The sequence below is a fragment of the Ischnura elegans genome, chromosome 5, assembly GCF_921293095.1.
Source record: "Ischnura elegans chromosome 5, ioIscEleg1.1, whole genome shotgun sequence".
Classification (NCBI taxonomy): domain Eukaryota; kingdom Metazoa; phylum Arthropoda; class Insecta; order Odonata; family Coenagrionidae; genus Ischnura; species Ischnura elegans.
Genome location: NC_060250.1, coordinates 91853859 through 91881106, shown reverse-complemented (window position 1 = coordinate 91881106; position 27248 = coordinate 91853859). Strand labels below are relative to the sequence as shown.

At 37.0% G+C, this 27248-nt stretch overlaps 2 protein-coding genes across 2 annotated transcripts; one reads left to right on the top strand and one right to left on the bottom strand.

Moving 5' to 3' along the window:
- Positions 1 to 5047: 5047 nt before the first annotated feature.
- LOC124159848 lies at positions 5048 to 12279 on the top strand. The gene is made up of 2 exons (XM_046535747.1): positions 5048 to 5216; positions 9714 to 12279. Exon 2 carries the CDS (start codon positions 9745 to 9747, stop codon positions 11170 to 11172), a length of 1428 nt encoding a protein of 475 aa, XP_046391703.1. The 5' UTR covers positions 5048 to 5216; positions 9714 to 9744; the 3' UTR covers positions 11173 to 12279.
- Positions 12280 to 15156: 2877 nt separating this feature from the next.
- LOC124159258 (solute carrier family 35 member C2) lies at positions 15157 to 26250 on the bottom strand. The gene is made up of 7 exons (XM_046534953.1): positions 25990 to 26250; positions 25658 to 25872; positions 25432 to 25504; positions 21863 to 21981; positions 19651 to 19784; positions 19369 to 19544; positions 15157 to 18797 (listed from the first exon to the last, which is right to left on the bottom strand). Exons 1-7 carry the CDS (start codon positions 26131 to 26133, stop codon positions 18444 to 18446), a joined length of 1215 nt encoding a protein of 404 aa, XP_046390909.1. The 5' UTR covers positions 26134 to 26250; the 3' UTR covers positions 15157 to 18443.
- Positions 26251 to 27248: the final 998 nt, after the last annotated feature.

Sequence of the window (27248 nt, the reverse complement as noted above, 5' to 3'; positions counted from 1 at the left end):
AGAAATTGAACAGTGAAAAAATGGGACAAAAGATAATTTATATGCATGAAATTTGCAGTATAAGCCAACGTTATTATACTTGAGAAATTATCAGTATTTTTCATGAGAGCCGTACCGCGAGCCTTTTATTAACCGATTTTCAATCACCATTTTAATATTTCTAACACATTTTAATTCTTTTAGCGCAATGAATTCAGACCATATAGAAATTTATTTGAGACGTCAAGGGGCTGTAACGTCAGACTCTTGGTTTTTCTTTCAATTCACCTCATTTCATCAGTACAGTAGACTTTTCCTTAACAAATTCCCCCTCAACCCTTTTTTCTCCTCCCTCTATTCCTACACAGAGAGACACAGAAAACATATTATTTGAGCCACACTATATCTCCAGGTCCGATAGAAGCGATAAATTAAGAGAGATGTTTTGCCGAACGGATAGATATGGGAATTCGTTTTTCCCCCGAACCATAAAGGACTTTAATAAACGCTAGTCCCAACCTCGTTAGAGCACTTCTTTTTTTTATAGTTGTAAACGGCTGGTGTCCTAACACCCCCTGCCACACGCCTTTTAGGCGGCTCGCGGGGTATTATGTAGATGTAGATGTAGATGTTTCTCTCAACGATCAAACGTCCCGCGTCAAAGCGTCAACAATTATTCAACAAACCAGCAAAAACTAAAAAAATTAAAGTATTTAAATATTACAGAAAATATTAAAGCATTCAAAATTCCATAAAAACTAGACGTTACACCGTGTATACACGTGGCCTTTTAATAAACCACGCCCAACTCAGATAAATGCGACTATTATCAATGGGGAACTTGCATGATTTTTTTTTATTTCACAGGCGGACAGAAAATTATTTTCTGAATACAACAAAGAAAACCGCATGTATATCTGAGCTTTCCTTCGCGAGTTATTTAATTATAAATATAACGAATTTTAAAGCGCGGGAAAAACTCCCTCACCCCCCAAGCCACTGCCGACGAAGACTCGATGACGTCAAAGGTGCCTAAACATCACGCGAAGCTATATTGTTGTGATTGTTTGTAATAGTTGCCAGCAGTTGTGAGAGCTTCGTTTGTTAGACGTGTTGATTATTTTCTATTTAAAGATAAATATGCGACGATAGAGGCTTGGAAGCCCTCATATTTTGCATTATTTATAATATTAATATCTGAGTAAGGGCATAAAATATAAAACTGGAGCAGTTAAACCAAAAATTTTATAATACCTAAATAACATCGTTGTAGGAGTCTGAGCCACGGCCATTGGAAGGAGGATACGTCAATTGTAAGTTTATGTTATCGACGGCATATCATTCATTTAAGTATGTAATTAGAACGATTTTGATGTTTACTAATGTCCGCTTAGCTTTTATATACAATACATTCATCCGTTTATTCGTAGGTACCGGAGAATTCGTCGTTTAGGACTGTCTGTGCTTGTATTATGGGGTGAATTCCAGTCGATGCAACTTTTGCTCGCTGAGTGGAGACATCTAGGAACATTTTTGTGCCAAAATAGTGTTATTTTCAACGTGACATCTCCCGTTAAGCTACTGCTAATAATCACAGTGCCAGTGGTTGTAATGCACAAAATTTGACAAGGTTGAAAAATATCGGCCAAGAGTTATCAGTGTTCCATCGTGATTGAATTGTAAAAAGTGCTATTACGCTATCGATAAATGTCTAACAGTAGTGCAAAAATTGTCAGTGGCGTGCTAATCTCCGTTGTTCACCGTAGATATGACATTTCACGATCACGCTATTGAAATAAAAACTGTGGGTGAAGTTTGTTATTCCATTAATTCAACGAATAGTAGTGAGAAAACTCACTTGTGCGGGCTAATTTAAGGGTTAAAATCAGTGAATAAATAGTTGTTTTCATCATAACGAGTTCTGTTATTGTAAGTTGTACGTGATGAATATAAGAATGTGACAGTGACTTCCAGTTTTTGATAAGAGTATTTGCCTATTTCCCACTATATTTTTATGGTATATGCTAGCATATTGTTTATGGATTTACCTATATTATTGAAATAGGTTGTAGCTTGTGTGTGTGTTGGCAGCGGAACCGATTCGCGATCTCACATGTGGATTGTGTGCAGACTGTTTTGCTGTGAATTCGTACCGTAGGACGGATAGGACTACCTTCTCCACTAATTCGGCGTTGCCAAATTCAACAGCACAGCTTAATCTAATGTCAACAGCACAGCTTACGATCGTTATCCTCCAGTATTACAAGTTTATTTTACATCTCGATTTGCCGCCGACGTATAGCAATAATTTGTCTTAACAAATTCCATGAGGGTCGTGGCATCAATTTTTGGTGTCCTAAAAAAAGGCTGGTGTCCTAACACCCCATGCCACACGCCTTTTAGGCGACTTGCGGGGTATTATGTAGATGTAGATGAATTTCAGGTGTACTATTCGAACGAGTGGCAACGTTATCATCCATTTTTTCTGATTACTAAAACATACGAAGTGAAACGCTTGTACTTCATCATCCCAATGCCGCATTATTAATATCCCAAGTAATAATCTAGGCACAATAGCAATAGAAAAACTTGTCCAAGAATAACAGAAGAAAATAAATTGACGATGAGCGGCTAAATACTCCCTCAAAACAAATTTTACACCATGCGCTCAGCGTATTTCCCAACTCCTTACGGTTGTTTAGGCACCTATGACGTCACGCCTGGCCTCGGCAACGCTCGGGTGTCTTCGCGCAGTGGTCGGGTCAGAGAAATTTTTCTCGATTTTAAATGCAATTTTTTTATTTCTTTTGATGTTGAATGGAGAAACTGAAGGTATTTTTGCGACCTAATGTATCCATTTGACTTATTCAAAATAGTTTTTAGCGCAATCTACGACCCGTGCAAGTTCCTCATTCGGGTTCGTTAATCTTTCTCATTGGATTCACGTAAATTGGTGAGATTGGGTAAAGGGATTGGGTAATTGGGATTAGGTAAATTGAGAGGAATAGTGATAACAAAGTTGTCCCCATTAGTCTCACACAAAAATGGTTTATTTTTATTCTGGAGTGCGATGTTTTGAAAGTAGTACACATTTTACTAGTAAATCTAAGTTTAGAGAGCTTTAGAGAGTTTAATCGTTAATGTTACTCATCAAATTCATAGACACATTTAGGATACGAATGCAAAATGAACCCTATTGTAGGTATGGAAGGGAATTATCGGCCACAGACCAATTCATTGATCTACGCTCTTACCCCATTTTTCCCTGTCAGTCAATCGACAGTAATACATGACGATTCACTGATTTCCCTGACGGTTTACATATACTTTGTCATTTCTACGTGTTCCTTGACTTATAACTTCCCTGATATAGAAACCTTAATATAGCCTGGGTATTTAAGGGACATTGAAGGAGACAAGTTTGCGACGGCAAGATTTAACAAAAAAATACTTTTTGATTGTGTTAATATAGAAGTTTTACCATCGTAGACATCGAGATTCAAAAGCAAAAACAAGGTAGAGAAATGTGGATAACTCGATCTTAATGTTTATAATAAAAGCAGAACTACTTACAATTTATGTTTTTTTTCGAATTTGTCGTCTCAAGCAGTTTTTTCCTAAGTGCCTTGAGGAGGTAACCTAATCGAATGAAGATTCTAACTGAAATATTGATCGATAACGGAAACTTCCATAGAAATTATGCTTGATGCGAGGAATTATTTTATGGTGATAAATGGGCAGTAGTGAATTTTTGCATTTTCCGTGCATTGGATGTTCGCGATAAGCGTGACGATTTCGTAGATTCTGTTTCAGAAAAATTCATTCCAAAAAGACCTTTGAGATTGGCTGGGTAACTGACCAGGTAAATTTTTATTCCTAGTTCTAGCCTCCTCGTGGGCGTTTACGTCTTCTGTGATGGGCCAAGGTAAACGCGTAGGTTTATGAAATAATTTACAATCACCTTCTCACTTTTTTTTTCAATTTCGCAACTACTTAAAATCGCTTCGCATGCGTGATACATGTGCGCCTTCACTATTCGTGAATGTGATCCTCATAGATTTTAGGACTGGTGAAGGATATGTGCATTTCTACAGTGAGTGAAGGATATACGCATCTTAAGCTTCTCGAACCATGGGCTCCAAAACAATTTTCCGAGTGATAAATTTTCAAATATGCTTAAATAAAGGTTATTTTTCCTAATTCTGGACGTCCCATACACTTTTCACCAAATTTTTCGCGCGTCTTTTCGAAGAACTTAGTGCTATTAAGCCTATTTTTTGCATTGCCGATAAAAGTTTAACGGGTTTTATCGGTGATTATGACCACCGAAACGGTTGATACATTTCAGCATCCAATGCTAGTAATTTCGGTAATTGGTGACTTTTTTGGACATAATTTTAGCAAGGTTTGGTATTTGGGTTATTTACCGCAAACTTATGAGAAATTAAATGCTGTGTACGGGGAGGCACCATCTATTGGTGACCCCCGTAGAATAAAATCAATGTCAATGAGTAAAAAAAGTTAGAAATATGAAATTTACCATCAAGGATAAGGTTAAAGTTATCTCTATTTGACTAACTCTAGGAATTATATATCGCCTGTCAACTTCCTAATGCCACGTCCTCCTCTGGTTTATGAGGTATTTTCTTCTGTATTGGAATGGCAGAGCATTAAACCTCTCATAAATTAGCGGAAATTAACCGGATTTCAAATTTCGTTGAAATCACGTCCAAAAAAAAGTCGATCATAGTAGGTACAACGAAGGAATGTATCAAGTATTAAATTCATGCCTCTTTCGTAATACCATAAAGTCCATTATTACTTCAAATAGCTAAGAATTATTCTTAAGATGTGATGAATACTAAAGATAAGATGTTTTATTTTATAGCTAACATTTGCTTCATACGTGGCCAACATCCCTGATCAATTTGACGAATTGAAGACAAGCATGTAGTAGCTCTATTGAAAAAGTGACTATATCAGAAAAATGATTCGCGCACAGGAAAAAATATAAAGATGAAAGAAGGAGAAAGAAGATAGTGTAAATAATTTCATAGCAACAGTCGAATTTAATATTTACGCAGTTGGACACAGTCGCTGATCTGTGTTATTGTGGCAAATATATACTACAGTATCTCTCCGGCTACGATCAATTTATAAGCTGAGAGAGTGTTACGGGAAGGAGCTTACCGGAAAGCTTTAAATTCCACAAAGTTCAGCAGCAGTTTCACAATAAGGTAACTGAAAATTTTATCAAAGTAGATTACCATAATTTAAGGAATATTATTTTGCATGACATCTCACATGGATTGGGGTGAAAAAAGTAAACCGAAGATATTGGTAAGATCGGATACCTAATTGATGTTCTGATGAATCTCACATCCTTATACACCGCTATAAAATGTAATCTTAGTATACAGGTAGTTAGTAATTTCTAGTTTCTAGAATAATAATAACTTCATTTTTAACTCAATGACTTTTAAACTCGAAGGAAACGAAAAAATAATTGAAGCGATATCGTAGGGAAGTATATATATATAGAAGGCCACTGGACTAGGAACTTTGCCAAAATGAGTAAAATAAGGAATAGATTCATTACCGTAGACGTAAATAGTTCAATGAATCATTCATGAGGGCATGGCCACGGAATGTGGTGATTCTCTGTCATATTTGCCTATTATTGAAAACAGAAACAGTACAGTGAAGGTGTTAAGTACAGTACTGTTAAGGTCTCACAGCTCACCTTCCTTCTTCTACCCATTATTATTTGTCTAGTGAATATAAATTTAAAGTATCTTGGGATTTGTTTATTTAAAACGGCTTAAACCAACAATATATTTATCTTGGTTCCCTTGCTATTACAGCTCCATCTTTTTAAAGTATCGCTAAAGGACTATTAGCCCGTGTCACGCGAGAGATGAAAACAGGCTAACTCGAAGGGCCGGAGTTGCCCAACTGAATTTGACGAATATTTCAGATGCGTCTTGACAGGTGCAATCGCCTATCGTCAGATAGAGGCATTGGGGGCAAATCAGTGTTTGAGAGCTGCCACTAGTCGACCCCTCAGAGGCGAATGTAAGGAAGGGGGCAAATTCCCTCATCCCCACGTAATGAGGAGCTTCATATATCGAAATGCGGATCTTGGCTTGGACCAAAAGGGGGTCGGGGCTAGTGGCCTGAGGAATTTCTCCCCAGTCAAAACGGGGTTTTGAAGATTTTGAAAATATGTGATTTTCAAGACTTGAAAACGATGATTTTAGGCTTATTCTTTGATTAAAAAAGACACTATAAACCACTTGTAGTAGGTCGTTTTATTAGTACCAAAGCCTGTAAAATAGGCCCTAAGATTTAAAATAATTTTATTTTAATTCGTTACAGTGGGTATGTTTACCAGAAAATACAACTAAATACTTTTATTCAATGAAGTAATCTCCAAAAATTTCGATTTTATCTAGTGCATGTTTTGACCCAATGGTGGCCTATATATCCTCCTACCTCAATATATCCCAAGTACGACAGATAATTGGAGTCTGAGACGTATATAATTCTTCGTTTCAAGGAGGGATAGGACCCTCTCACTACATGATATGTATATTTTAAATAATACGAATAACATTACCTAAAAATTAATATTACTGCAAGCTACTGTTATGCCCTTACGTATGATTCATTTAACTAAGTCAGGCTACGGTACTTCATTCTCCTCACTGCGGAGAGCGGAGGCACCAGGCCCCTTATCCTTATACACGCCCTTTACTTTATTCACGCCCTTGATTAATGTACCAAGGCACTCAGAGAGGGCGAATTATCAATGGAGCTTGGTACACTTCAAACTTGGTTCCGATAGGTCTCGCCTGAAGCAATTTCATTTGAAGTAAATCAAGCTGATATTAACATGAGTTTTGTTGGGGTCTTAAGCCCACTCCTACCCCAAGGAACCAGTGGCGCAGCGAGGGGGGGTTTTGGGGGATAAACCCCCCCCCCCCCCCAGAGCTCAGAGAAATTTTTAAGTTTAATCCATTTTACTTAATTGGATTGATATTACTAATAGAATAGTGTAAGAATTACTAAAATATCCCTCAGAAAGACGTAAAACTCACCATTTTGAACCATTTATCCTAAAATTCCGCAATTTATTAATCTCGCACCTTCCGCTTATCCTGGTGGGTATTCCATACCCACATACACCCCGGTATTAGTTGCACCTAAACCCCCCAGCCTTAATTCCTAGCTGCGCTCCTGCAAGGAACAGCCCTTGACTGCATCATGATAACTATAGTTGTGCTTGAGGGGAACGCATTCCTGGTAGATAGGCAATTTGGCAGACAGATCTGTGTTGGTGATAGCAAACATCTGAAGACCCTATAACGCAAGCAGCGAAATTTTTGAGCCACTAAAACGACGTTATTTTGACTTCAACGCCTCCAATATTTTAAAGAATGACACTCAAAGAGTTAATCATCACCATCATATTCACTGGTCAAAAATCTTAAGATTGGTTTCATGCAGCTCTTCATTCAATTCTTCTTTCACACCTATATATGTCTTCTCTTTCACATCCTTTACCCTGTGGCGTAGCGAGTGGGATCCAGGGAGGCCGGACCACCCCGAAATATAAAGCACAATTGTTTTACATCATAAAAGAAACTAACAAGAAGTTTCCAACATACAAGAAAAAAATCATGAATTTATTAAAGATTTCTCTGAAAAATGAAGTTTTTGTGGTCATGAAAGGTGTTTAAATTAGTTTAAAACCCTCTACTTTCTACCCTATTTTTAAAAAATTTTCCCTCTGGCTTTGGACCCCTCCCCCCCGAACGAAATTCCTGGCTACCCCACTGCCTTTACCTGATCTATATATCTTAACCAAAGTTTCCCTATCCACTATTGCCTTCGACTTGCCCCTGGATGTTTGTCTCCATCAGACCAACATACCTCGATATGTGGGCTATGCAGTTGGTTTAAGGTGTTCTGCCTTCTTCTTAACCTTCCGTCAGGTACAATATTGGTATTGCTGAGTTCAGGTGCAGTGTGTCTGACAGGCACAGATGTGAAAAAAATATTATTAACTCTTAGAATGGCTCAGTGGTACACCTTTAAAGTTTAAAGCACCATTATTAGTGATCTCTGCATTTCTTCAGGGTTTTATTCCACGTCAGCTTGTTTGTGTACAACAGTTTCGCTGGCTATCCTGCCAGCGTCTTCAGGTCGAAGGTGTCGGCTGTTGGTTTCTGCCTCGCTTATATACTGTAGGCTGGATAGGTTCTAGCTGCACTGTGATTGGCTGTCTGACAGGGCGCTTCTCTCTGATTGGCTCTCTCTTTGATGACTCTTTTCCAGGCGCTGTGAAGGAAGTATCCATCTTCTCTATTGAAATTCAATGGTATTTTTCGAATTTCTATCGCTTCCCTGATTTGTCTTGGGAAGTATCGGCACTCCTTAACTAAAAGTTTCTTCTCCTCAAATTTGATGTAATGGCCAGGTTCCGACCATGCATGTTCAGCGATGGCAGAGAGTTGAAACTGTTTGTTCTTGGTCACCCTTTGATGTTCTCTAATCCTTACATGCATGGAGTGGCAAGTTTCCCCTATGCAGGATCTTCCACAGGAGCAAGGCACCTTGTATACCCCCTTATACAGTTCTTGAGGAATGATGTCCTTGGGCCCGGGGAGGAAGTCCCTTATCTTGGTCACACAGTTATATCTGGCGACCACTGATCTTTTTTAATATTCTGGCGATCCTTTCTGACGTTCCAGCAATGAAAGGGATGGTGACGTATAGCTTCTTTGACGATTCTGCCTCTCCATCGTCATCACTCTGGTTTTCTATGTTGGCCTTGGTTTGCTTTTCCTCTTCCTTCGTGGTCCTTCTAAGGACCAATTCTCTCCGATAGCCATTTTTCTGCAGTGCCATAGTGAGGTGCTTTATCTCCGTGGAGAGGGAGTTATTATCGGCGATATTATATGTTAATCAATGTAGCCACTAGGGAGGCCTTCTGCCTGGGATGATGGTGAGATGCTGCATTTAGATAGTGGTCGGCGTGCGTAAGCTAACTTTTTATAGCGACGTATTTCTTCTCTTTTACATCCTTTATAATCTGTCCCATGTAACTCGTTCGGGGCCGTCCCTTGCCCTTCATCCCTTCCACTTGTCCTTCTACAAAAGTCTTCATCAGGCCATCGTGCCTCAAAATGTGGCCAACTAAGTTGTCTCATCTTCTGCTTAAGGTTTTTAGGAGAAAGCCAGTTTGTTTATCTCCATTATTATCTCTATAAGCCTAAGAGTTAAAATTGCTGCTATTGTGCCCTTGTTATTCCTAAATCTGATTAGGTCCTCATCCAGGAATTCTTCTGCTCTTCGTTCTATTCTCCTGTAAATGATTCTTGTCAAAATCTTGGATGCATGTGCCGTCAGGCTTATAGTTCTAACATCTTCTCACTTCTCCGTTCTTGTCTTTGTGAATGTGGGAATAATGATATTATGTATACATAATATGTTTAACAAAATGCAAAAATTTGCCTACAGGACAGTTTCAAGGTCAAAATATTGGTATAAGTGAGACCTTGACTTGGCCACATCATTAATTTTAGCATTTGTGCTAGATGGACTATCTAGGCTATATCACTGATAAAAGGGATTATGTACTGTTGTTAACATTTAATTTGATAGGGAAACTGTGAAAAGCCTTTAATATTATGTCTAGCAGAAAATTTATGCTTTACTCTGCATTTCAGGTGAACTATATTATTACACCCCTGGGGGAGAATGAAAATGGATTTTTTCACAGAAGATGATCTGACTGCTACACTTATGTCAGCAATTATGTCGCCTAATTTCAAAATATTAGACCACAGATTTGATAAAGTCTACAATTTTGGAAGCACCAAAATGGGAACTCATCGCCGTTTGGTTTTAGAGATTGAGGATAGTGAGAATGACCAGCACTTACTCTCATTTTTTGCCAAGTTTGTGCCGGAAAATGAAGCACATAAAGCCTTCGCCATAGCCAATGACTGCTTTGGGAAAGAAGTATACTTCTACTCGCATATTGCCTCAATAATGGAGCCAATGCTGCCGTATGAAATGCCCCTGCCAATCCCAATGTGTCATTTTGCCAGAGTAGGAAGTACAGAATCAAACACATCAGATTCTGGTTTGAGTTTTGAAGCAAGTGCCATCATCCTTCAAGATTTGTATCATTTAGGTTTTGTTCCCATGAATATGTGGATACCGTTGGACCTCCCATACTGTAGGGTTGTCATGCGAGCCCTAGCAATATTCCATGGTGGCTCAGTCCTCATTCAGAATTCTAAAGGTGAAAGTTCAGAACTGGCAGAAGTACATGAAGCCATCTTTTCTATTAAGGAGAGTGTTTTCATTTTTGATGAAGATGCACCTTCCGGCAAAATTCTTCATGGTGTAGTTGAAACCACTGCAAATTTAATTTGCCAATTTTGGCCGCAAAAATACCCTAAGGAACAGTTTTATCAGAGACTGCTTGATATCCTATGGAATAGCTTCAGAAATGTAGGTGCAATGCTACAACCCTCTCATGATCTTCTGAGTGTTCTCTGTCATGGTGAATTATGTGGGAACAACATACTGTTTGCTTACGAAAAAGATCAGGAAGAGCAGGCACCAGTTGATGCTAAGTTTGTTGATATGCAACTGATGAGATACAGCTCTCCAATCACTGATATTTTGACATTCCTACACGTTTGCACGAGGCGTGGTTTTCGTAACAAACATCTCCCAGAGCTCCTCTCCTACTATCAGATGGAATTTTCTAGAGCCGTTTCTCCAAAAGTTGCCACTAAAACTCTGTCCCTAGAGGAGCTCCAAACATGCGCCAAGGACATGAAGGAATTTGGATTAGTGGCAGCTATTCATTTAATACCAGTTTGCTTGGCTCAGAGTCCAGCACAGACAACAGTCTCCTCTTTCCATTTCGATGATGAAGATTGCCATCAAATTCAAGACATGCTTGGAAGACAATCTCTTCCTTATAGAAGAGACAGCTTACTTGAGCCTCTCCCGGAGCCACTACAGAAAGCATATTCCATGCAGGAAAACCAAAGTGAAATAATTTTCGAAACAATGCGTGCAAATCGAAAATTCAGAGGTAGACTTGAAGAAGCATACATAGAATACTTGGAGTTTGTCGGGCTGTGGGAAAGTAGCTCTTCAGAATAGGTTTGCAAATATTGGCTAAGTAAAAATGCCACTCTATTTTCTATATTTCATAAATATCAATGTAGTTTAATACATCTAAGATGAAATAGATTTCATGATTCTACTTACAAGTATTCTGAGACTTTGCGAGTTTTCCAACGCAATAAACTGATTATATATTTAAACAATAATGTGAAAAGGATAATGATAATAGCTTCCAAGATTAGAGTATCAACTGATTGTGCCAAAAATTATTTTTATGCAATAATATTGCGATAAAATCATCAATTTTTTGTGCTTACCAAGAAAAGTAAAACATGGAAGCATTTACATATTTCGCAAAAAGATCTTCAGTAAAAAAATCTTGACTTCGCCAGCTTTGTCGCATTAAGTAGATCTCATTAGAGCACATTTTCTTACCTTATCAAAAAAGTTTAAATTTTTGAGCCAAGGTTACCTGTGTACCAAATTTCTTTTCAGTAACAATCAACAGTAGGAAATACATGAAGGTTGATAGGAAAATAGGTCTGGAAAACAATTTTTCTGTTTAAGGCTTTCATAATAATGTTCCTTCAATGGAATCAAGGCTTTGAGGTAACCCTAATGCATTATGTTTTGGATCCGCTCCTTTGCATTGCATGAGCCATCCTCAGTAAGCTTCTAAAAGGATAAGATGGCTTCAGCATTATGGGCAAAATCTTTCAATGATGATTAAGAGACAACATTTTGCAATTACGATAGAGCAAATTCCAGTGGGGATGCATGGAATATGTATTAACTATTTGGCTGAGGGGCTGTCTGTGGTGGATCTAGGTTTGAACCAAGGGGGGAGGGCGGGGGGCGGGAGAATTCCCCCAGCCAGAGGGCGTTTGGGGATATCGGAAATTTGGGTTTTTCAAGACTCAAAAATGAATGTTTCAGGCTGATACTTTGATATTTAATTGACAATACTCAGCACACCTCATAGGTCATTTTATTAGTACCAAAGTGTGTGAAATATACCCTCAGGTTTAAACTAATTTGTATTTTCATTCGATTTAGTTGGTATGAATAAATTTACCGGAAATTATAATTAAATACTTTTGTACTAAGTGATAACCTCCAAAAATTTCAATTTAATCTAGTGCATGTTTCTACCCAATAATAATAGCACCCTTAGCCCCTCCCTCCCCCCATAGATCCGCCACTGCTGAGGGGAATGTATTGAATGTATGTATTGATGGTAAAGAAAAAATACTTTCTACTTCCATTTCCTCATAAAGTGAATTTTGGAACTGATAAATTATAAAAATTTTAAGAATCTCTGGGAAAATTCTATCTCCAGTGGAATTATTAATGCTGAAAAATTGAACTGTGAGATTAACTAAAATCTTCAATCACTTGCTTCAGGTTGATATTGCGTATATGCATTACAAAATACATATGTTGAAGAAGCTCAACCTTAACTTGTAACATTAGCATCATGAGCTGCAAACATTTATGCATTATTTATCATCTAAATGAAAATAGCAATTATATTTGAAAAATAAACCATGATAGTCCGACAGATGGCCATGCATGTAAACTTGATTACGAATCCATGCACTTCATCTATAAACCTTAAAATGAGAAATGGGTCAAGCTAGCCTGAAATAGCTAAAATGTGCTCCAATTTATAAGGGTTAAAACAAGTTTGGCATTTTCCAAGTACATATCTGCAAATCATTTGCACAGGGGACTCCCGATTATCCGGGTGCAGCTTATCTGTGTTGCAGATTATCCGTGCATGAGTTCATACTCCTTTGATGTTTTCAGCGATTTTTCTAAAAAAAAATAAAATTGGAGGCAAAAGCAGCAGGATGTTTGCATTTCAATGCATGGCAACACTGGGCCTATTATTTAAAATTGAATTCCTGTCAAAGAATGAAATTATTTTATTTACTTGCTGACAAGGAATGTTTCAAGTTTACATGGACGTCTTATCTATCTAAAAAAAAACTAGAGTAATTTTCAAAGATTCTTGAAAGGTAAACGAATAGTAAATGAATAAAAATGTATAATCCATATCATTAATGTGCAATTATTGCCCTGGACTCGCATTTGCTACGGCCCAAGAGAACCGGAGATTTTGTTGGACTATGGCATGTTTATATCTTGACTAGTCAAGGACCAAATGGAGAGGAAGGGAATAGTAGAAGTGTAGGCAGTGAGGGAAGTGGAAGTAGAGATAGCACGAGTCATAGTCTGCAACGCACACACGTCGTGAGAAATGAATTGACGAGAAATAGGCAGTTAGGAGTGAAAAATAACAAAACAATAGGGTTGATTTCCAACAGTATAAATACATTTAATATGCAAAGTAAACTACAAAGTTGCATAGGTACACAATACATATAATACTAAGTTGCCTGAGGTTAATTGTAGTCTTGAAGTTGGGAAAATGCCGGGCAGGAGGAGTTCCTTCCTTGTTCGGGGTCTGGAGCAGAGAGAGCGAGCCAGCCGGCTTACAGCCGAGCCGCGGCGCTTGAAGCAGGCGTGAGAGGGAAGGTGAAGGCAGAAGAGGGGAAACAGGTTTCACTCTGACGTTTCACCTTACAATTGGAGAGGTGGTGGTGGAGAGTATTGGAAGTTCACACATGGCATAAAGAGGCCGGCACAGTTGATAAATTCACTATAAATTGCAGAGGACTTCATTAGACGCGAGAATCAGCGGCACGCGAGAATCAAGTTGGCGCGACGGACTCGAGCGCTTTGCGAGGTTTGGACTCATGCGCTCGCGAATTGACTCCTCGTGATGTAGTCTCGAAGGGATTAAGTCTCGGAGAGATTAAGACCCGGAGGGATTGAGAACGTGCCCAGTTATGGCACAAGTCAGGCACTTGCTTGCGTAGACAGTTTGCCTTAAGCCCGGTTTCCTATGACCACTGCTGGGCAATGGGGTGATCGCGTGCCAGTTGCCATCATGGGAGTACCACGCGTTCCTGTTTTCCAAGCATCACAGTGCACGATCGTGCTCCGTGATCACGGGTCTCTGTCCCAGGCAACTTGTGCGAGAAGGGAATAGGCGGCATGGTGCCTGACAGTGTAATTTCCGTTGTCGTGCAGTGATTTTGGAGCATTCGTGCAAACCACATTTCTGAATCCGTGATCTCATAGCCACGGATGCGTGGTTTTTGGAAAACAGGTATTACATGGAGCAGTATGACTAAGAATGCAATCACATTATCAGCGCAAAAAAGATCGCAGTCGGGAAAAGAAAGCTGCTAGTGATTTTGGAAAGCAATGTAAAATAACATAAAATGTGCCTGGATATTAATAGATTGATTGATTAATGTACATGATGAAAATTTTAAGAAATTCAAGTGAAAGTTAGGATTACCTATTCGTGCTTTCAATTATTCGTGCCGCCTCTCCTTATCATTAGCCCTTATAATCGGGAGTAAGCTGTATTTCAATATCTAAGAATTTTCAGACCTGGGAAGTTTGTAAATCTTAATCCTGATTATTTGATTTTTAGTAAGAATTTTCCTACTTCCTCAGCATCCACATTTTCACAACGTAAGGCATTAGACTCCAGATCCCTCTTTCAGAGCTCTTTCCTATTGAATTTTTCTTCTAAAGGTTACGCAATTCTCTATCTGATTTCATTTCTGCTTCAACAATTTTCCTCCGACACCCTGTCAAGATAGTTGAATTTCTCCACCAGCTCTTGTTTGTGCCTATTTACTTAATAAATGCATCCTTTCTCGTAAGACTCGTATAAACAAGACCTATCTGTCTCATTAGCATGACAACACCACTAACTCCTGATAGGAAAGTAATCCTTGAGATGGTCTACTTTTGTGAGATGCCCCATTATTAGAGGATGTTGGATATACTTTTCCAGCAAGTAACTATAAGATTAATGTAACAGAATTTTTTGGTTCCAAATTTTCTGATAAAAAAACAAGACAGGATGGTAACTTCTATGGCTGCTCAATGTATGTACATATATGAAGGGAATTCAAGCAAAAATGAAACTCGGTATATTTTAAAAATGGATATTTTTATGTTCTTTTGAAAACAGAGTTTTGTATATTTATTTACATATAATCTCATTGCACTTCCTCTGTTTGGAAAGCTAGAATCAAAATAGGCCCAGAAAAAAACAACTTTCGGAGCCAAAACACCAAAACAATTTAACGCATGGCATGGAATGTACATTATTACAAAAATTAGCAACTATTGGAAATCTGGCTTAAGGCACCAAAGTATTTATGCATCACTATAAATTACACATAATAACAGTCACAATAACAATTAAATATGTACCACAGATGGATAAGTGCAAAAATTACATTGTTGCTAATTTTGTTTTACAATTGATTCACTCAATTAACACCATGTATGTTGGAAAGAGAGATAAAATGGAAGAACTACATTTCCAAGGCAATTTAAGATTTTGTTCACTAATTAAGTTAGAATAAGAACACCAAGAGCTGAACACCAATAGAATGCAGAACATTTCACTACAAATATGCACAGAATCAGAGGCATATCATTGTGGTTTTAGGCATGGAGAAAATTTCAATTACAGTTCTATCAGAGGATTTACATATATTTAAAGTAATTTTAAAGGCTAAATTATTAAAAAAAATCAAATTTTGAAGCCAACCACGGAAGGAAGAAAAATTCTCCATCCATTAATCCATTGGTATACCTCTGGAAACAACACATGTATTTAAGCTTCAAGGAACAAAATTGCATTTAATGAGACATAGGTATCATATAAATGAAAATAGCCATTATATTTGAAAAATAAACCATGATAGTCCAACAGATGGCCATGCATGTAAACTTGATTACGAATCCATGCACTTCATCTATAAACCTTAACATGATAAATGGATCAAACTAGCCTGAAATAACTAAAATGTGCTATGCTGAAATGATAAGGGATAAAAAGATCTTAACTTTCTTTGAACACTTAAAATTCACTCAATGGAACTTCATGGAAAATCAGATATTTAAAATGCTGAGATCGACCTTGAATAAAAAAAATTTCCTGAGATACACACATACAGAAAACAAAGCATAATTATAGTTAGGAGTAAATGCAAAGGTGCTGAAAGTATGAGCATGGTGCAAGTACAAAAAAAATAAAAAAAGTACAATGAAACAATTGTCGCAAAGTATCCCAATTATATTCTTGGATAAAAGGGAAAAATGAAAAAAAAAAATGCAAACATCACCTGGATGACATACATTATAGCATATGAAACCCTTTTGCATTCAGAGATGATCGCATTTTGAAGACTCATTAATGCAATAACAAAATGCAAGAACCTTAATCAGAAAAGGCACTATGTACTAAAAATATTCCCTAGCAAGAAGAAATAATATATCACCACATATCTCCAAACCCAAGTTTATACAGTGATTTCCTAAACCATGACTATATTATCACAAGAAGCATTATGTTATGAAAATTATTAGCTGGTAAGGGGAATAATTCACATCATGAATGTAAATTTAAATAAATATTTCCACAGCCATTGCACAGTATTTACCAACTCTAAATCATACGTATGATTTAGAGTAAAAATAGTAGAGTATGAAAAAATTGTATAAAACTGTTTAAAATTTTTATACATTCTCATGCATTGCCATGGCAATGCATAAAAATTTGAAAGTTTTATACAATTTTTTCATAGGGGACAAATACAATACTCTTGTCATTTACCTGTGCCAAATGACATAAATTTCACTTTTGCAAACATCCTAAGGCTGCTGCTAGTCATCTTATGCTCAGAGAATTAAATTGTAATTGAAAATATTACAAATATGAGCCTAAGTCATAACATTTTTCATATTTTTTTATGGTAATTTTTTTAACCTCTTCAGGATTTCCAAAAAATTGGAGTCATCCAAATTTTGAATCATCCAAATTCAAATACAAAATTTTTAATTCTTGCCAAAAAAAAAAGCTAAGGATTAAGTGCTGAAATTTTCAAAATTATCGCATGAGATTAGTGAGCAAGCAGCAATGTCATCTATAATATACACCCTGGAAACAATCCAGATTTCCATCCAAACATCTTTCTGCAAAATAATCTTCCAATGTACACTTCCAAATGCAGATGATCACATTTTGAAGACACTTTAATGCAACCACAAATGCAAGAACCTTTATCAGAAAAGATATAAACACAATATGCACATGGAATAAATATTTATATTCTGGAGAGAAATGGCAAAATTTTTTCATGAGATAGCTCAGTTCAATTGGTTTTGATTAGAAATAATTACATCTATGAACTATGGAAGATTTTTAATGACTGGAAATACTTGTTTCTCCCAGCCACGTTGAATTAAGGAATGGCAGTGACTTATCAATGTCTTTGAGTTTCCACAACCTTTCAGTGTCATTATATATATGTGCATTACAAGCACCAGGCATACTTATGTTAAAAGACCATAGCCATGGAGGGAAGGGGGTCATGGATTCAAAATCATCCCTCCCCCAAAATTTAAGGGGATAATATCTTGACAGAACCCTCCCATAAACCAGCATCTGCCAAATTCCTGTCCTTGTAAGGTCAAGTCCCCTCCCCAAAAAAATTCCTGGCTGTGACTTTGATTATGTAAATAAGTCGATGAATTGATTGAAAGTGCAAAATAGAGTGCCTATAACCTTTGCACTGCCTAATTATGGTAACCATGTCAATTACTCTCCTAACTAATGCTGATGCTGAAAGCTTTTCCACATTTTACTTATTCCATAAGATTGTAACGATGCTTCCACAGTTAGTGGAGATGGTTCCACCTAGACCGAAATCATTATAATATTTGACTTTATTCACTTCCGCATCACTCAGTCGACACTAATCCTGCATAGCTATATTTTTCGTAAAATTTCTATTCTGAATAATTATCTTTCACTCAAAGTATCTCACACCTGCCTTGTTTCTTCAAATACGGAAGAAAGCTGATTTTTAATAAGCCAGTTCAGAAAAACTTTTAGAAACTAATCATTCAATTTTGCATGGATTTCACTCCCCGATATAAAAATATATTGAATGTATATATCGATACAATGGCATACGGCTGACTTTCATTCCCAAGATAACGGTATGGTATGAAAGTTACAGACAAGCAAAAATAGGTTAATTTATCTTTCTGATTCATAAAAAAAGAGAAATTGACCTTTGGTATTTTGGTGAAGGCAATCTTCGATTAATTGACTTAGGTTTTCGTGGTGAACCCAACCTTTAGGATATGAACTGTTAACATGAAAGGAATATCGAACCGTGCAAGGAATGAAATGAATTTAATCATGACCACTCCCGTTTCAGCACATTAAACACTTCATTTGCACTTTCAGCACTCTCACCAGTATCTGAATCGCTGAGGTCACTATAAGCCACGACCCCACTCCCATCAGTTAAATCCATCAATGGAATGTGAGAATCTTCACTATTTCCTTTCCAACCAGTTCTATTTCGCACAGGTAGAGGTGAAACGCAGACCTCCTCTTCCAAGGAATCGATAGGTACTGCTTGGGTGGCCATAGCTTTTAGAGCAACGTGATTCACAATGCCCCCAAGACAAAGGAGGAACCCTATGTAATTGATCACCGACAACTGATCTCCATTGATTGAAACAGCTAACATCACAGTCACCAGCTCCTACAAGAAAACAAAAAATCATATGAGACACACTACATATACAAACATATGTAATTGCAAGGAGAGAAAGCTTCTATATGAGATAACAGAGGGGTTGGATAATGTATATGTAGTTATATTCTAAATTTTTAAATACATTGATATCCACATCATTAGCATGCAAAGGATTTTTTTGCATGGGTTCCAATTCAGTTGTCATAAACCCACACTTTATAGTTATTGACTCAATGACCACTACTTTTTAATGGTAAAGAAATCATTAATGCCATTCTAAATTATATTATTTCAGTTAAAATAAACACCAAGGAGCCATTTTGTGAATGAAAATCATTCCGACTCCTTAGCAGTAATGGTACCAATAGATATGATAACAAACAGGCATTTAAAAGAACTGAGTCCTCACAAGCCTTCATTTTTCCACCTGAATGTCTACATCTCAAGTGAAGCTGAAATAGCAATCCTGGTTGTACCTATAATAATTTAATTTTTCCCAGATACTTGAATGATTTTTCAAAGATATGATGAATTCTTACAGACACACTGGAGTCGATTTCAACAAAAAAATGCTTACCTTAAAAATTCCTGCCACAGAAAGTGTCAGGCCAGAAGTGTAGGAAACAACCATATATTCAGCCAACTCCATTAGAAATGCCATCACACAACCAATCAAAACCAACCCCACTGTTCTAAGGAATAAATCCCAATCTGAGACATTAAAAGTATTGTGATTTGCAATGAAGGTCTTTCCTGAAATGAGATGATGCACCGAAAATAAATTAATGACTGCATTGAATAATCTTGGTAGAGTGTAGTTTCATTTTTACAATTCCATCACAGTTTTAAACAGATTTACCTTCAACTGCAAGAGCGATTGGAAGCAATGCCACAATCATCCATGGTTGAACATGGTACACCATATCAACAGGGTTTTGAAGACCCAGTTTCGACTTCTGCATCACTAGCTGAGCCAGGGTCCACCGCAGACCACTAAATATACACGAAAAAGTAATTATTAGCATCCTTCTTTTACATTTTTTTTCTTCCTACATGAAGCCACAAATGGCAGTCGTAAAACTGTATGAATTTCACTAGGAGTTTATCAGTTGTATGAAAATGGTATTATTTATTTTTCATCCTGAATACTTAATCAATGGTGTTAATTTGATTCGTGAAGTAATGGTACATGTTTTTGCTCCCGATTTCTCTTTGAGAGTAACTACCAAGGACGATTGTGTGAGTAATTTGTGTTTATTTGATTAGAAAAAGTAAAAGTCAACATTATCAGATGTTAGATACTACAGATAAAAATATGTGTAATGGAAGTACAACACCTATATTGGTCAAAACTATACAAGAAATGAAAGCTAACAGAGAATTGGGAGGATTAGGAGCTGGGGCATATTATGCAGAGGTCTGCCTACTGTCTCCTTTATTTTTAACTCCTCTATGCCATAGACTTAATTTTAAATAAACTATAAAATCAGTACCTTAGTTGACAGCAGTATGCATTCATTTTAAAAGAATATAATTATGAAAAATGTTGATTTATATTATTCATTTTATAAGTAGCTTTTATATTTCCCTGTACTTAACATTAAATCATTTCCTTTTCCCACCCTTGAGGCTATTAATAAGTCCTGCAGCGTATTTTCTCAGCAACTATTCAATGCTATTATGTATTTGTAATAGATAAAATTCAATCTATTCAGCTCCTTTATTAAATAAATTATAAAGGCTCACTCAATCTTACAACCTGAAGATGGGTCTGATAAATGAGGATGGATCTCAAATCTGATCAAACCAAAGACATGCGAATTTCACAAAATCAGTCAATTGCTGCACAATGGCTGGGGAGTACCTAGAGGTACCAAGCTATGAACTCTGCACAATTTACTTGCTTTTTATTGACTTTGTGGTACCGCGTTTCACACCCTACCCAGAACGTGTGAAATGTGCACATATATGTCTTAATCAAAGGTGAGCTCTAGCCTTATCAAAGGTGCTGAGCGAGTGAGTGATGCAAAGGTGTCAGCATTTCACCCATACTAACAAATGAAATGTGATTCCACCCACTATGTGCAACATATTACTAGCCAGTGGCGGCGCGTGCGTATACGCATGTTAGCAAGTGCACACCCAAAGATGAATGAATTATAAAAGAAAACTATTCCTTTGCAACGAGAAGGATAAAAATCCTGTCTGCATATGCAAGAAACATGAAGCTCCGAACGCTACAGCTATCTCCTTTTCGAATTCACCGCTCTACAAGTGTGCGATCCCGTGGTATCGCGCCAGGCGCATTTTCGGTCTATGCGATTGCTTGAGGATGCTCTGGCGGGACGAAGTAAGCGGGGGGTATGTACAGTTCAAGTGGGTGATGGGAGCAGACTCAAAACGATGCGAGTGCGCACGCACATATTTTTGGTGAGTGACTCGCAGGTAGTGTAGTGGTGTAGCCGCCACTTACACTACCTGCTCACAGGATCCTAGTCCGTCTACAGAGTCATCTGTTTTCTACACTACTTCCTCATAGGGTGTAAGGAAAGGAGAATGAATTTCACCTACCGTCACTTGTAAAGGTGTGTTTAGAATAATTATTTTCATGCGTGCTAATATTATTTCTGTTCATGCAATTTTAAGGGTAGAATATACCAGTGATATGTTTAGCTTGCTATGTGTTCTATTACGACGAAATATGATGCTCATGGATTAGTATTAACATAATATAATTAAATCATCCTATATCTGCTCTAATGCACACCCTAGATAAATTACCACCAGCCGCCACTGTTACTAGCTCAACATGTATATATGTATTCGTCGCATGTCGCATAATGGTGCAAGAACTTAAAAAGGAAAAATTCATACAAGCAAAACACTAACGTACTTCTTTATGACATAAATTCATGAATGAAGCTAATAAATTAGTGAGATTACAGAATTAACAAGTAAGGCTAGACTAAACCTCTCCTTACCTTAGGGATTATATTTACGCACCATATTTACTATCTTATTTCCATGCACTTCCTTAAACTTCATGCTAAAATTAAATAAAATTTACTAACCTTATAAATGATGCAAAGAGTACCAGACAGAATCCCAGCACATTAAACTCTGCAGCCTTGTAGGTGAATAGCATCAACCCAAGTGATATATTTAACACTATAAAAACTAACTTCCATGACTGTAAAGATAAAAGAATGAAATTGAAGTGAAAAATAGGAAAAATGATACAAACACTAAAAATTGATCCCAACTTTATATTCTTAAATTAAGTTGGTGCTATTAAACATAATTAGAGAAAATAGATACTACAGATAAAAATATGTATAATGGAAGTACAACACCTATGTAGGTCAAAACTATACAAGAAATGATATGCTAACAGAGAATTGGGAGGAGGATTGGGAGGAGCTGGGGCATATTATGCAGAGGTCTGCCTACTGTCACCTTTATTTTTAACTCCTCTATGCCATAGACTTAATTTTAAAGTAAAATGCCCACTACAAACTTCTGTGCACAAGGAATTTTAGGTGCCTAATATGCATATAAATAGGCAAGTCAGTTCAATTTTCCATTATGACCTAAGAAATCAAAAATATCAATAGACTACAGGCACTCATCAGCATATGTCATTTTCATGAGGTTTCCCTTGACCAAATTTTTGGAACTCAGCATCTTTTCAGTATGCCTTCAATTTTCAAGATGTGAACAAGTTCTATCCAAGTGCTGCAATTTTAAGGGTGCCATTGCTAATACCTCTATTAACAACATAACAGGGAAAAGGCCCCCTATACTTCACCCCAAGATGCAGGCCCCTAAAAATCTGGTGGGATAAACAACCTCAAAGGAAATGTCTCACAATTAGTTGCAGTCTATGCAAGAGGGCAATAGCTGCTGTGAACTTCAAGAGGACACATGACCTCCGCAGATAGCGTGATGTTCAGTAAAATCAATAGTATCAAAAGGTTCTCTATTTTACTGTGAAAACTTGAAATTTCCCCACAATACGGGGTACATATAAATATATTGGCATCTGGAAGGAAAACCAGGTGGCAGCACTAAATTAGGTGTCATGACCGAATAGAGGTGATTGGTTGCCTTAGTATGCTTGTTTGATTGAAACGATAGCCAGCCAGCCCTACACCGTTTAGTCGAATATTAATAGCATTATGATGAAAAACATAGAAAGAGAAGTTCATGAGCAACAAAATGTGCGGCATTTATAATTGCACCAACCAGGTTGAGACAAAAGCTATTTCTCTACATAGATTCCCCAACACCCCTAATTTGAGAAAGAAGTGGGAGCACGTCTTGAGAATGGGCAAGAGTTAGCTACCTTATTTAAGAAAAAAATTAGAATGGGTCATAGAGAAATATATGAAGGCATGACATCGTCAATGTATTATTTAATGTCCACTTAAAAGATGTTCGCGTAAGTATGGAGGTGTCAGACGAGGAGATGCAGACGGAAGGAAGGTTGATCAAACTTGCAATAACTATCAATGAAACGATGGTGGGCGAATCCCCGACGTTCCGAAGGCCTGTGCGCTTCGCTCGGTTAAAGGATTTCTCGAGTCCCTTTGCCCAAATGGCCTAAATTCCATTTTGCCGACTGGGGCCAAGGCACGGAGACCCTCCCGGGACCCGCCGCATCACTTCCCATCGATCTTTGCTAGCCGGTGAGAGTCGAGTGACTCAACATAGTAGTCAATACGCAAATGCAAGGGGAATTCGACTCTCGACCACACCGACGTCGAATTCCCTTAACTTAAGTGATACAGGTTGGATCACTATTCACAACCATAAAACAAAAGATATTAGCTTATTGAGGACGGATGGTTTATGTGAGGAGATACCTGTCATATTGTTTGATGATTTTAATAATGATCTATTGTAATCGATGGTCGATAAAATCGTCAACCATTATTAACGAAAACGGAAAAAGAAGTGCCAATTTTCTTCTGAAAAGCATGTATCTTGTGTGGCATGCCATTAATAATGATTGTTTGTATAAAAAAGCCCATTACAAGAACCAAATACTTCAGTGCTTCAACCATGACAACTTCCAATATGTGATTACAGCATTCCAGTTCATAGCCCTCAACGAAGGGCCTCTTGAAGTCTCTATTAACTCCAAAACATCAGGTGTGGAGAAAATTACTTCATCCATTATTCACAACTGAGATATACATCAGTATTCACTTCACAAAATTGCTGAAAACACACCCGTTTCGCTCACCACTGGGCTGTAGCATTAGTAAACAAACCGGCCGATCACCTTTGTCTCATTCCTGAAATTGGCCACCAGATGTCAGCTACTTTGATTCCTCTAGGCAATAACATAAAACTCATATTTCGAATTTCTTAAATATAACCAGCCAATTATCAGGGAAAATTTTTGCGAACATTTTCAATAATAAAGCTGTTCATTCATTAATGAAGAAGTATATACAGTGATTACAATAGATAAAGGCAAAATTTGCAGCAATTACAAGTTATCTTCAATTTTGGGGTCGAAATTGCGCAAATGTGTGCAGGGAAACAGCTAAACATTAGTTTAGTTTAGCATATTCTTCCTAATTGTCAATGCTAACATAAACTTTGTCTTATATAATGACTCCACAACTCTCATCTTTAGCTTAGATTATACTAATGAATTCAAGTTTGCCATGGCTACGGTCAAATAATGAAATGGGAAATCTTGTTAGTCAATTGTGACACTTTTTGTGGAGGTATTGAGCCTTAACAAGGGTAGGGGATAGATCTGCTTCAGAAATTACAAGGAGGGCCTAAAAATGTTACGAGCCATTGTATTAAATATATCGAGCGCTTTCAGTGATTATTCCATTCTTTGGAAACATTATCCAATAGCCAGTGAATAACTTTCATCCTTAACATGAAATATCAATCTGGGTTGATGCAACAACTGAAACCTTTACTAGAGTCAATTGAAACTGTCAGAAATCAGAACTGATGGGTCAATAATTAATGCACAGGATGTAAAAGAAAAAGCCCAATGCAATACCATTGTATACTTTTTCTTTTTTATTTTCTATATTTCATTTAATAACTATACTTATACAGGAGAATAGCAAGGGTTGTCTAGGTGGACATCTTTTGATTGTGGAATTTGTTGGTAGAGGCCCTATGCTGCTGCAACATACATGTTGCATTCTTTTTTTATGTTCCTTCTTTGATGATCACTGCATAGGGTATAATGGATTTCCACTAATTTCAAAAGCATTTCCACTAATGATTCCTTCAATGGCTGCAAAAGCTAGAACCCTTAAGACTCACACAATGCAGCAGCTTCTACACGCCCCCGAAAATTATGTCTCATACAACAAAAGCCTTACACTCAACTGATTAAATAAACTTCCTTGAAGTATGGCAGGGTTTGTACTATTCTCAATTAGTATTAATACATTAAAACTCATGCATTTCATTTTATAAATATTTAACATTTAAAGGGTTATATTTGCAAATAATAGAAATAAAATTTGGCCAGAGTAAACGAAATTACTATAGTACATAAATTATCATACTATATATACATAAATTATGATGTGTACTTTCATATTTTGTCATCCTAAACAAAATAAATTGCTTAAGTATGATAAATTTCAGATACCTTCTCTTCCAGCTTGAAGATTAAAGCGAATCCCATGATAAAAATTATAGCAGTAGACTTTGTCATTGTGTAACTGAAATAATAAAAACACATTCATGGACAATATGAAATGCATTTAAGTTCCTCCAAATAAAAACTATCGATTGCACTGTTTACAAACATTTGGAATGAGAGCAGAGGAATCGACTCTCTTCCTATTCATGTTAGTTTTAGGAAGAATACTTACAGGGAAACTGTCACCAACTCCAAGCCCCAGTTAGAAAATCCAATGTCAAGCCCACTGGTAAGCCCCGTTGGTCCAACTTTCATTATGTAATTTTTCCACTCCACTGTCACTCTATCTTTTCGGTGGTAACACTCCCATACCTTCCGACATATTCCCGCTAATATAAATTTCACTACCATATGACATACTACTACAGAAAGTGGATAGTGAAAAAACTGTGGAAGGAATTACATTATGAGATAGTACATGTCCGAGTCAAGCATAACAAGGTGAATGCATCGCAATCTAACAGTAGGACAAAAAATAAATTTCAATAATAATAAATATCCAACCTTTAGAAACCGATTCTGATAGAATACAAGACCAATTGACAAAATATAATAAATGCATATCACCGAAAGAGTGCGAATGCAAACAGTGAGTAGCCCACGATGACATTTATTGACATAGTCTTCGATCGCACGAATGAGTTTCATAGTTGATAATCATAGCTCGATGAATGATCAAAGCCGGAAATTGGAATGCTATCAAAATATTTTGAACTAAACATTAGCGACGTTTCACATGGGATAACTTCACTCAGCTGGTAAATATCGAACACACAGGCGATTATCGACTGTCGATTGTATTCGATAATGGGTGAATAGCGACAGCGTGGACAGCGTCTTTTGTTGGAATTAAAGCCGGGATTTGACTGTCATTCGCAGATTTTTTTAAGTTCATGCCACAGTATTAAACATGTGTACTTTTCAGGCAGAATGTGGGATGTACTTTACGTGGGGCTGAGGCGTTGTACCCCCTAAGAAAAATATAGAATATAACCCATACCATATCCCTTTTTTCTCGAGTCAATTATTGTACACGAAGGGACTTCGTTTAATTGTTATTCGGGTACTTCCCTTTAACTTCCATCTTGAGTTCCGGGTTTACATTTTAAAAATTCTTTGCAATTGCATTAAATCGTCTGTTTCGTTCAATTTTTATTCTTATCCTGCGAAGACTTGTGGCAATAAAGCAATGAAATTTAAGAGCTTTGTATTAATTATCAGCTCGGGCGTATATAGAAAGTTAAATTTAAAGTTAAAGGCCTTTTAAAGGCTTACGAATTGAGGCATGCATAATTATCAAAAATATATATTATCATTATTAGACAGTGAAAATATCCAGATGGAAAAGTAATAAACTTCAGCTACAATATTTATTCCTCTTGCTTACAGCTCATCCACCGATGCAAATAATGAAGAAATCAATAAATTTTCGTTCCACAGAAAATTGGACAAATAATATTTATTTTAACTATCGATTTTTCTCCTTTAAATGCTTTGAAGTAGTTTTGAAGTGCTTTTGTTTATCGTCATTGCGTTCAAAATGTTATCATTCTTCAATTTTCGATGTTTGTACCACCTATTTTCCTTATCAATTGCATCAATATTTTATTGATCCCAAAATAATATTCAGCATATTTGTCAAACGTTATGCGTGGTATATGCTTTCTTAGATGAGCCTGCATCTTTTATTGTAGAGTTTTAATGTTCCAAGTATTACTTCTATCACTAGAGTGAAGCAAAGAAGATGATTGTATGCCTATCCG